Source organism: Salvelinus sp. IW2-2015, unplaced genomic scaffold (genome assembly GCF_002910315.2).
Source record: "Salvelinus sp. IW2-2015 unplaced genomic scaffold, ASM291031v2 Un_scaffold1192, whole genome shotgun sequence".
In the NCBI taxonomy this organism is placed as follows: domain Eukaryota; kingdom Metazoa; phylum Chordata; class Actinopteri; order Salmoniformes; family Salmonidae; genus Salvelinus; species Salvelinus sp. IW2-2015.
In genome coordinates, this window is record NW_019942770.1 from 383,094 (window position 1) to 395,181 (window position 12,088).

Consider the following 12,088-nt stretch of genomic DNA (forward strand, 5'->3'; position numbering starts at 1 on the left):
TGTGCCTTAGGAAGAGTTTACAGCCCAACTCCTTTCTGTTCTCTAACGTGAGAGACTGGAATGTCTGTGTGCCTTAGGAAGAGTTTACAGCCCAAAACCACAGAACAACCCGCGCACCCACAAGGGATCCAAACCTTTTTCACAGTTCTAAATCCATTGAATGCAGTTGAGAAGAAGCAAAAACAAATAAGTTGGTGAATTTAGTGGAAATCTGCCCCTTTGTAACAAGCATGGTAACAAGCATTCATTGTTAGACTTCTGTAATTACAGACCACAATTACTACCAGTTACATATTGTAACTATAATACACGTCCTTTTAAGGGGTCCTTATTACAGTGTAATTACATAATTACACTGTAATAAGGACCCCTTAAAAGGACGTGTTAACAGAAAACTTCTAAAAGATTTGACTGCTAAGTGGTAGCCCCTGTTTTCCTGCATTCTTGTTTTCTATAAGTAGTCTGGTGGTTTGTTGGGGAGAAGAACATCAAGAAAAGATTTGCTAGCTAGCTAGCTAACGTTAGCTAACGGACTAATTTTAGCTCGCTAACATTATCGCTCTGGCTAATCCTCCATGGACATGGTAAGTTTTAATTTTGACCTGTTGTAGCCATTGGTTGTAGCTAGCCAGCTAACGTTGTGACATTTTGATATCTGTTTAGTGAATGACAGTAAATGTGTGTATGAGAGAGAGAGAGAGAGAGAGAGAGAGAGAGAGAGAGAGAGAGAGAGTGTGTGTGTGTGACATTGTAAACAAGCCTAATTCTTGAAAAGTGTACCCCCCCAATATGGATGTGAAATGTTTGATTCATCAGGGATCCTTGAATGTTTGTTTTTGTGTTCTGTTCAATACTCTTATCTTCAATGTGTATTGATTCCTAATAGCCAGCTTTGTAAGAGCTAGGTTTGTACTAGCCATGCTGATGATCATTAATGTTTTTTCTCTGCATCTGGTCTCACTGAGACTGGATTCCCCTGGAGATATGCTATTCAACCTCCCATGACTGCCTAATCTTACACTCTCAGAAAAAAAGGTGCTACAGTATCTAGAACCTAAAAAGGTTAATTGGCTGTCCAAATAGGAGAACCCTTTGAAGAATCCACTTTGGTTCCACGTAGAACACTTTTTGGTTCCAAGTAGAACCCTTTTTGTTCCAAGTAGAACCCTTTTTGGTTCCATGTAGAACCCTTTTTGGTTCCATGTAGAACCCTTTTTGGTTCCATGTAGAACCCTTTTTGTTCCAAGTAGAACCCTTTTTGGTTCCATGTAGAACCCTTTTTGGTTCCATGTAGAACCCTTTTTGGTTCCATGTAGAACCCTTTCCACAGAGTGTTACACATGGATCTCAAAAGGGTTCTACCTGGAACCAAAAATGGTTGTACCTGGAACCAAAAAGGGTTCTCTGGTTCTTTGGGACGGCCAAAGAACCAGTCTCAGTGTGCAAAACCTGGTTGAAAAGACATCAATACGATATATTTTTAGGCCTTATTATTCTGGTCGCAAACTAAGTGAAAAATGAAGGGTACATATTGGAGGGTACACAGTTCATGAATTAGGCTAGCTTACAATGTCTCTCACACACACACTGCCATTTGGGACTCATCCAAAATCAAAAGGCTTTGGGGCAGTTGGATATTAAACAGTAGGCTATAGAGATTTCAATCAAATACTTTAAAACCCCTGTAGGTCTAAGCCCTTAGATAACAATAACTACTAAGCTAACATATGTCATTGTTTTAAGATGGTCATTAAATGTATGATTTAGCATTTAGCATTTTAGTCTCCCTATGGGACTAAAAAATATATATGGGGGGGGGGGGGATTTAATTTGGCCTTTACTGCTATAGCCCATAGAAACACATTGAATAACACATTCAGAAAAGGCAAAACAGAGAGTCAAAAAAATAAATCATAAAGAACAAGATTTTGAAGTGCCTGTCCCTTATCTGAGATATATAAGAAAACTCAGGGGGGGAAAAGACCCATGTTTTGTCACGTTGTTTTTGGCTCATTTTACCCCCTATTCAGACTTTTTTCAATTTGTACATCCGGGTCCTGAGTTACATTCAGATGACTTGCCGTGAAGAGCAGATCAACGAACACCGTCATGTTCGTATCCCCTTTTGTTATGGGTGACATATTAGTTTGTAGCTCCCAAGGTTTGATCTGGGCAGTCGATTTTGTGAAAAGACCTCTTCTAAATCAGGATTTCTGCTACAAAGCGTTCAGACGACTGCCATAAATCGTATGGATGTAATAGAGCCGAACAACCGACTGTCGCGCTTGTGAGTCTCCCCTTTCGATATTGGGGAAATAAATATACGTTTGTAGCTCACACGGTTTTACAGACGATTTCTTGTCCGGATCCTCTCACGTGTAGAAAAAGTATCCTTTCACAAGCCCCATGTTATGGAAAAGGTGCAAACTTTATAACGGCTGATAGAGGGGTTTGAATGGCAGCCAGTTCAACAAAGGGTTAATCTCTAGCATAAACACACAGGGAGCTATTCAAGATGACAGTCGACTTTAGGTGGATTTATTAAGCCTATGATCTCACCCAAATGGGACAATAAAGATTCTACATCTTCTATCGTAACACCTGATTCCCAGACCAAACCTTGTAATCAACATACCACAATAATGCGTATTTGACAGTTCTTTGGAAATTAAAAGGACCTTTGAATGGCAGGTTTGGCATTTAGAGCTTTTGATCTAGTTTTAGTGCCCTCTTTACCGTAAATAAAGCTCCGTGGAGGTCTAGGCCAATAAAACCTTTTGTAAAAGGTTTATGAATAACAGCAAAGCAGGTTGTACATGATGGCTGTCCACACCCTGTATTAAACCAAACCCTGATTGTTTACCGTGTCTTTTCATCTGGAAGAGCAAAGGCCTAATGTGGTTGCTCGTCTGGTTTTGAGCCCGTAGGCTAATACGAGACAACCTTCACGGTAATACATCTATTTGACAGGTCGGAAATGCCTGTAGTCCACCACGATAGGTGCATACCTGTCTACCCGCAGATAGGGTTTCCTGCATGACCCACTTAAAAGCGGCCCATCCTCGCTGCTGCGGTCTCTCTCCATCTCCGTCCGCTAAAGAGCAATGAGGAACCCACAATCGTCCATCCTGCTGTCATTTCTCGGTGAGTTAATGGCATCAGTTTAATTTTTAAAAGTSACATTTAGTCTTAGATAAAATGGACAAGTATAAGCAACTGTGTAAAAGTACTATGTAATTTGGAGAGGCGCGTCAGAAAAACATTACGCGCGTCAGAAAACAAATTGCTTCAGCCTATGGGATTGCATGTCCACTGGCGACGCACTGATTAAAGGACTTGTTTTTAGAAAAGGATAGATATAGAGAAATATTCACAGCGTCAATTGACATCGTCCATTTTTTTTTTTTTTAAGGTGTGAAAAGTTAAATAGCCTAATACTCTAATCCTGTAAGAATGTGATGTATGCTAATACATTGCTTTGCGACATGGCTGTATAGACTCCTAGACGCAATAGGGGACAACATCACGTCTCAGAGCATGGTGTACTGTAGAAGTGATTGTGCTTCCTCATACCTAGGGCTTCTCTGAGACATTCCTGTCTCAAATGGACTGGCTGCATAAATGATACATACAAGAAGGCGTGTGCATCCACACTATTACATTAAACACGCTCATTCCATTTAACCCAATGTGACTTCTGATGACTATTTCTACCTGACATTATAAGTTAATGAATGAATAAAATGTAATGTTCATGTCAAATCGCCAGTTGGCAACACATCCCTTATGGGATTAATTTACACATAAACAAACATTGCAATAATTCAGTGTTTTTTTWTWTTTTTTATWATTTTTTATTTATTTATATTTCTTCCGGTGTTCTCTGCTCATAACAACCTACCCACTGGGCACCGACGTCAAATCAATGTCTATTCCACGTTGGTTCAACCGTATTTTCATTTATATGACGTGGAAACAACGTTGATTAAACCATTGTGTGACAAGTGGGTATTATCATAATGCCTCTGTTTTTATTGGCCTCATCAACTCAGCTGTTTGAAAAATATGTTGGCTGCCATGGTCACAGGGAGAGCAGAGAAATATTTACCTGTCGATTGTTTYGGCTACTGTGGTACTGTATTTTGTTACCTGGTTACAATACTTTCTCATTGTACCTCTGGCTGTCTGACGAAGGCATATTCTATTCTTGTTGCAGGCTGACGTTTATAGTCATGAGTCTTGCCCTTGAGGCAGAACTGAGCATTTTCCGCTAGATGGGCCAGCTGCAAAGTCAAAATTGTCTACAGTACAAGTCAAAAGTTTGGACACACCTAGTCATTCAAGGGTTTTCCTTTTATTTTTACTATTTTCTACATTGTAGAATAATAGTGAAGATATCAAAACTATGGAATCATGTAGTAAACTGTAAAAACAAATCAAAATATATTTTAGATTCTTCAAAGTAGCCACCCTTTGCCTTGATGACAACTTCGCACACTCTTGGCATTCTCTCAACCAGCTTAACCTGGAATGCTTTCCCAACAGTCTTGAAGGAGTTCCCACATGCTGMGCACTGTGTTGGCTGCTTTTCCTTCACTCTACGGTCCAACTCATCCAAAACCATCTCAATTGGGTTGAGGTCGGGTGATTGTGGAGGCCAGGTCATCTGATACAGTACTCCATCACTCCCCTTCTTGGTCAAATAGCCCTTACACAGCCTGGAGGTGTGTTGGGTCATTGTCCTGTTGAAAAACCAATGATAGTCCCACTAAGCGCAAGCCAGATGGGAAGGCGTATCACTGCAGAATGCTGTGGTAGCCATGCTGGTTAAGTGTGCCTTGAATTCTAAATAAATCACAGTCAGTGTCACCAGCAAAGCACCATCACACCTCCTCCTCCACGGTGGGAACCACACATACGGAGATCATCCGTTCTCCTTTGCGTCTCACAAAGACACAGCGGTTGGAACCAAAAATCTCAAATTTGGACTCTTCAGAACAAAGGACAGATTTCCACCGGTCTAATGTTCATTGCTCGTGTTTCTTGGCCCAAGCAAGTCTCTTCTTCTTATTGGTGTCCTTCAGTAGTGGCTTCTTTGCAGCAATTCGACCATGAAGGCCTGATTCACGCAGTCTCCTCTGAACAGTTGATGTTAAGATGTGTCTGTTACTTAAACTCTGAAGCATTTATTTTGGCTGCAATTTATGAGGCTGGTAACTCTAATGAACTTATCCTCTACAGCAGAGGTAACTCTGAGTCTTCCTTTCCTGTGGTGGTCCTCATGAGAGCCAGTTTCATCATATGTTTTTTTTTAATGGTTTTTGTGACTGCACTTTAAGAAACTTTCAAAGTTCTTGAAATGTTCCGCATTGACTGGCCTTCATGTCTTAAAGTAATGGTGGACTGTCGTTTCTCTTTGCTTATTTGAGCTGTTCTTGCCATAATATAGACTTGGTCTTTTTCCAAATAGGTCTATCTTCTGTATACCACCCCTACCTTGTCACAACACAACTGATTGGCTCAAACGCATTAAGAAGGAAAGAAATTCCACAAATTAACTTTTGAACTAGGCACACCTGTTAATTGAAATGCATTCCAGGTGACTATCTCATGAAGCTGGTTGAGAGAATGCCAAGAGTGTGCAAAGCTGTCAAGGCAAACGGTGGCTACTTTGAAGAATCTCAAATATGAAATCTATTTTGATTTGTTTAACACTTTCTTTTGGTTACTACATGATTCCATATGTGTTATTTCATAGTTTTGATGTCTTCACTATTATTCTACAATGTAGAATATAGTAAAAATAAAGAAAAACCCTGGAAAGAGTAGGTGTGTCCAACTTTGGACAGGTACTGTATATCTAGGGCAGGGCTGGCCAACCCTCTTCCTGGAGATCTATTGTCCTGTAGGTTTTCAGTCTAACTCTAAATTTAGCAGATCTCATTCAGTTAGTTTTAAGGTCTTTGTTGAGCAGCTAATTAGTAGAATCGGGTGTGTTAAATTAGGGTTGGACTGAAAACCCACATAACGGTAGATCTACAGGAAGCAGGTTGGACAGCCCTGATCTAGGGATCACTGCCCAGAGTGGGTGGGGGGAAAAAATGTGCTTTTGCTGTTGAAATTTCACTTCCTTATGTTATAAAATACATTTTACTGAGACAAATATGATTCTTCATGTTCTGAATCGTTCAGTATGGTCTTTCTCTAACATAGTCTGATTTCGTAACCTTATACATCCCATAATAAGCACAGAGCTCTGTAATACACTGAACAACAATATAAAGTCAACATGCAACAATTTCTAAGATTTTAAAGAGTTACAGTTCATAAGGAAATCAGTCAATTTAAATAGATTCATTAGGTCCTAATCTATGGATTTCACATGACTGGAAATACAGATATCCATCTGTTGGTCCCAGATACCTTTAAAAAAAAAATAGGGGCATGGATCAGAAAACCAGTCAGTATCTGGTGTGACCACCATTTGCCTCATGCGGCGCGACACATCTCCTTTGCACAGAGTTGATCAGGCTGTTGATTATGGGATGTTGTCCCACTCCTCTTCAATGACTGTGCGAAGTTGCTGGATATTGGCGCAAACTGGAAAACGCTGTCGCTCCAGAGCATCCCAACCGTTGATTTCTGGTGAGTATGCAGGCCATGGAAGAACTGGGATTTTTTCAGCTTCCAGGAAATGTGTACAAATCCTTGTGACATGGGGACGTGCATTATCATGAGGTGAGGTGAGGTGGTGGATGAATGGCACGACAATGGACCTCGTCACGGTGTCTCTGTGCAGGAAAATTGCTAAGATGCAACCGTGTTCGTTGTCTGTAACTCATGCCTGCCCCATACCATAACCCCACCACCACCATGGGGCACTCTGTTCACAACGTTGACATCAATCAACCGTTCGCCCACACAACGGCGTACACGGGGCCTGCGGTTGTGAGGCCGGTTGAACGTATTGCCAAATTCTCTAAAATAAGGTTGGAGACGGCTTATGGTAGAGAAATGAACATTCAATTCTCTGGCAACATCTCCGCTGTACATTCCTGCAGTCAGCATGTCAATTGCACGCTTCCTCAAAACTTGAGACATCTGTGGCATTGTGTTGTGTGACAAAACTACACATTTTATTGTCCCCAGCACAAGGTGCACCTGTGTAATGATCATGCCGTTTAATCAGCTTCTTGATTATGCCACACCTGTCAGGTGGGTGGAAGCTCACTAACAGGGATGTAAACAAATTTGTGCACAAAATCCGAGAGATTTTGTTTTGTGCGTAATGGAACATTTCTGGGATCTTTTATTTCAGCTCATGAAACATGGGACCAACACTTTACATGTTTTGTTTTTTTATTCAGTGTAGTTGATGAACTACGTGTCATGTCTCCCAAATCTATCTTAACTCTATTGTTTTATGTCCTCCGGATTTGAGAAGAAAGATGACGAGTTCAAACGGATTCTGATTTTTGAATCATTTTTCTTACAGGAGTATATACACAATTTAACATGTCTTTACCCATTTTTGTCAAATTACGCGTTACGCCCTACCATATCGTAAAAATTTATGAAATCAGAAATGTAGGGTTAGGCATTCGGGTTGGCAATGTGGTTAAGGTTAGATTTCAAATCAGATTTTGTGGCAGTGCCAGCTAGTGACCAATCTACAGAGATGCCTTCAGTACATGAGTCATCCCAATAAATGCCAACCTGCATTTTTTGGTGCCTTGGGGATGGAGACGTAAACCTTGCATCATTAAGCCATGTCTCAGGAATGTGGCGTTGACAAACAGAGCCATGTCGGGGTAGCCACTGTATCAGTCTGTTTAGATATCTTGTCATGCTAAACATGACCATTTCATCAGGAGTTGGCAAGAGGGCAGAAATAGACTGGCATCCATGCTGACGCCCGGGCCCTTTTTTGGCAACACAATACCCCCGTCTGCTTGGCATAGACTGGCAGTGCTCAGCATGCCAAGCTCCATGTACCAGGCACGTTCACAACATCAACTGTTCTCCTCCGTCATGTGGATAGAATGACATAGGCTGGGCACAGTAACGGTCATTGCCAGGCCATCATTGTAAATAAGTTATTTAATTGGCCTGCCTGGTAAAATAAAATATTTTAATTAAACTCAATCCGTTAGAGTTTCAGGATGACATGCAATCAAGTAGAGATCAGACAAGTGCCATGGCCCGGGGGGTGATGTGAAGGATGGAGGGTACAAGTGCGCAATGGCCGGGGAGTGATGTGAAGGATGTGGAGGGTACAAGTGTCATGGCCCGTGGAGTGATGTGAAGGATGAGGGTACAAGTGCCATGGCCCGGGGGGTGATGTAAGGATGGAGGGTACAAGTGTCATGGCCCGTGGAGTGATGTGAAGGATGGAGGTACAAGTGCCATGGCCGGGGGGTGATGTGAAGGATGGAGGGTAAAGTGCCATGGCCCGTGGGGTGATTGAAGGATGGAGGGTACAAGTGCCATGGCGGGGAGTGATGTGAAGGATGGAGGTACAAGTGCCATGGCCTGTGGAGTGATTGTGAAGGATGGAGGGTACAACTACATGGCCCATGGGGTGATGTGAAGGATGGAGGGTACAAGTGCCATGGCCTGTGGAGTGATGTGAAGGATGGAGGGTACAAGTGCCAGTGGCCTGTGAGTGATGTGAGGATGGAAGGGTACAAAGTGCATGGCCTGTGGAGTGATGTGAAGGATGGAGGGGTAAAGTGCCATGGCCCGGGGGGGATTGTGAAGGATGGAGGTAACAACTGCTTGCTAAAAGGGTATATTTTGTTTGTTCTCTCGTCTTCTTTGACACACAGGTCTGTTATTGATCTGGCCTGATGTACATACTACAGATGTCTCTCCTCCACACAGCCAGCCCCAACCAGCCCCGGTCCTCCCACCGTGAGACAGGAACAACAGCAGGTAAGACCCTCTTCCTGGACTGGTTCTACTAACTGACTGACATAGTATATTTATTTTGAAACTATCTAATATATGGCTGATTTGGTTGGTTATTGTGTGTTTTATCCAGACCAGGAGCAGTCCCGTCCTCACATGGATAAGGTGATGAGCCAGAAATGTGACTCCAATCTAGAGAGCTACTGTCTCAACGGAGAATGTCTCCTATGCTGGATCTCAACGAACACCACTGCAAGTAAGATAATAATATATATAGGATTTATTGTCATACACAGAAGGTGTAGTTACCGGTGTGTGTTTTGTGATACAGCACCTGTATGTGGTGTGTGTGGGGGGGTGGTGCTCTGTAATGGGATGGAGTGGTGTGTGTGTGTGTGTGTGTGTGTGTGTGTGTGTGTGGTGTGGTTGTGTGTGTGGGTGTTGTGTGTTGGTGTGTGTGTGTGACTCATGTCCTTCTCTCTCCAGGTGTGAGAGGGGTTACTACGGGCCCAGGTGTGCTCACCTGGAGATGGTGTTTCAGCCAATGAAAGAAGAGCATGTCATCCTGATGGTGGTATGTGGGGGCCTTCTGTTTATAGGCATCGCTGGAGTCTTCTACTTCTTCTGCCGATGGTGAGAGACAGAGGGGGAGAGAGAGAGAGCATGCATCTGTGTCAGAGGAAGCTAGTGGGAGGAGCTAGAGGATGGCTCATTGTAATGGCTGAAATGGAACGTTTTCAAACATATGGAACATGTTTGACTCCGTTCCGATGATTCTGTTCCAATGATTCCGTTCCAGCCATTACAATGAGCCCACCCTCCTATAGCTCCTCCCACCAGCCTCGTGTGTCTGTTTGTATCTGTGTGTGTGTCTGTTTGTATCTGTGTGTGTGTCTGTTTGTATCTGTGTCTGTTTGTATCTGTGTGTGTGTCTGTTTGTATCTGTGTGTCTGTTTGTATCTGTATGTAATTGCTGCTCCTACTGTTCCAGGTACAAGAGAAATAGATGTCCACCGCAACAGAAACAGCAGACGTACCAGGAGGTGCAGATGGCGTGATGTGTGTTTGACAGCGGCTATTAGGTCAATCATTATGTTACATAACATACTGTAGTTCTTTTACTTACCAGGGTTACGTTCATTAGGGCACGCAACGGAAAACATTTTAAAACGTTTTGTAACGGATAATGTTTCACTCAGTTTTCTTCCGTGCTGTGCCTACTGAACACAACTCCAGCATTTCTACTGTGTGTCTCAAACTGAAAATGTATTTTTGTCAGGAGTAAGTTTTGCATGGCTGTAAAGACGATTTCTGTCTCCTTCATGTTAGAATGGCTTACTATCATGTTTGGTATCATGTTTGATATCATGTTTGATCCAGTTTTTGGCCATATTGAACTTTATATGCAGTATTTTAAATTATACAAATATTTGTTAGTTTTTTTCTTATTTATAACATTTCTAATAAAACTTGTCCTTTCTTTGTAGTTGTGTCTTTAGGCCATCTGACTCTCATCCTTGGTTCCTTAGCTCTGAACATACACACCTACAACCAGGGCTCTAAAGTGTAACCAAATGCAGCCACATATTTAGCTTCTGTGACTTGGGAGTTTTTATTTTGGGAGCAGCGGTGCCTTTATAAAAAAATAAAAATCCATACAAAATGTCTGTTTTTCAGAGCTAGAGAGAATGGCGGAAGTGGATGCTGAGTTTTAATATGATGGTAATAGCAAAGATGAGAATGAAGGTGATGAGAATACTGGATGGACTACAGTCACTAAGGGATGGCTAAAGATAGCTAGCGTCACAGTTAAAACAGTGTCTAGTAAGCCTACTGCTCATGACTCAACTACTTCACAGTTTGTAGTAGGAGTGCTGCTTGATGTACCTGGCAGAGACAATTGATGTTGCCAAGATGGTGAAGAAAGTGATGGCTACAGGATCAAGGAGAGAGAGCGGACTGCCTTGTGCCTCACCAGAATCAAGGAGAGAGAGAGGTGACTGCCTTGTGCCTCACCAGAATCAAGGAGAGAGAGGTGACTGCCTTGTGCCTCACCAGGATCCAGGAGAGAGAGGTGACTGCCTTGTGCCTCACCAGGATCCAGGAGAGAGAGGTGACTGCCTTGTGCCTCACCAGAATCAAGGGGAGAGAGGTGACTGCCTTGTGCCTCACCAGAATCAAGGAGAGAGAGAGGTGACTGCCTTGTGCCTCACCAGGATCCAGGAGAGAGAGAGGTAACTGCAGGGCACCAATCACCGGGGTGATTTCTGGAGTTTCTGTGGAAGTTGGGGCTAAGAAGATCAAGATGAAAATTCCTGGAGTAGTTGGAGCTTGACTATTGATGCGTGTGTTCAATGGAAAGAAGATAGAGTATGTCTCTGTTACTGTTTTTTTTCTTCCCGCGTGCTTAACTCTGGTTGGAATCCCCCCCCGCCCCCGTCTGAAAAGTTAAGCTCTGTTATGAAATCCTAGAAGTCTGATGTGATGAAATCCTAACTCAACACTTCAGAGTAAGCAAATATTCTCCACATTCCACTACTACAGGAATGTACACAAGAAAAAATGGCAGACGTAAAAACCTTGCTTGGGTGAAATATTTATGAGAATACGAGGGTCAGATGTGTTCTATATCTTGTCACCACTACTTCTTTCCCCATTCTCTTTTGGACTAGGCCAGGAGGTGCTGATTCTGCAGGTACCAGATCACGTTCGGACCTGGACCCAAATGTGGAAGCTATGCCGTCCTTTAGGGGCAACGTGAGCGCCTGTTATCTTCTAACAGGCTTGCTATTTGCGTTGTGGATGGGGTTTAAAGGTGGGGGGGTTTAAAGCCGCAAACTCAGACTCAGAAGGTTGCGTGTTTTTTGTTGTTGTTTTAAGCCTTAATCCAAACCTTAACCCTTAACCATACAGAACGAATGCATAGACTTAAGCCTAACCCTTAACCATACAGAATGAATGCATAGACTTAAGCCTAACCCTTAACCACACAGAATTAATGCATAGACTTAAGCCTAACCCTTAACCATACAGAATGAATGCATAGACTTACATTTTAGTTTCCCTTTTTGCAGCTTTTGACTGACAGCTAAGATTCGGCAACACATGGCATAACTTCAACGTCAAGCCGTGGCTTAATTCAGTTGCTCCGGTTAAGACACGGGTTAGCGCTTTATTT

General features: G+C 42.6%; 1 protein-coding gene across 1 annotated transcript; it reads left to right on the plus strand.

Moving 5' to 3' along the window:
- The first annotated feature begins 2,955 nt into the window (after positions 1 to 2,955).
- LOC112069994 (proepiregulin) lies at positions 2,956 to 10,064 on the plus strand. Its single transcript, XM_024137392.2, is given in 9 exon segments — positions 2,956 to 3,097; positions 3,100 to 3,144; positions 8,829 to 8,864; positions 8,867 to 8,899; positions 8,902 to 8,934; positions 9,044 to 9,136; positions 9,139 to 9,166; positions 9,397 to 9,543; positions 9,902 to 10,064. Coding segments are annotated over 9 exon segments (543 nt in total). The 5' UTR covers positions 2,956 to 3,036; the 3' UTR covers positions 9,969 to 10,064.
- The last annotated feature ends 2,024 nt before the right edge of the window (positions 10,065 to 12,088 follow it).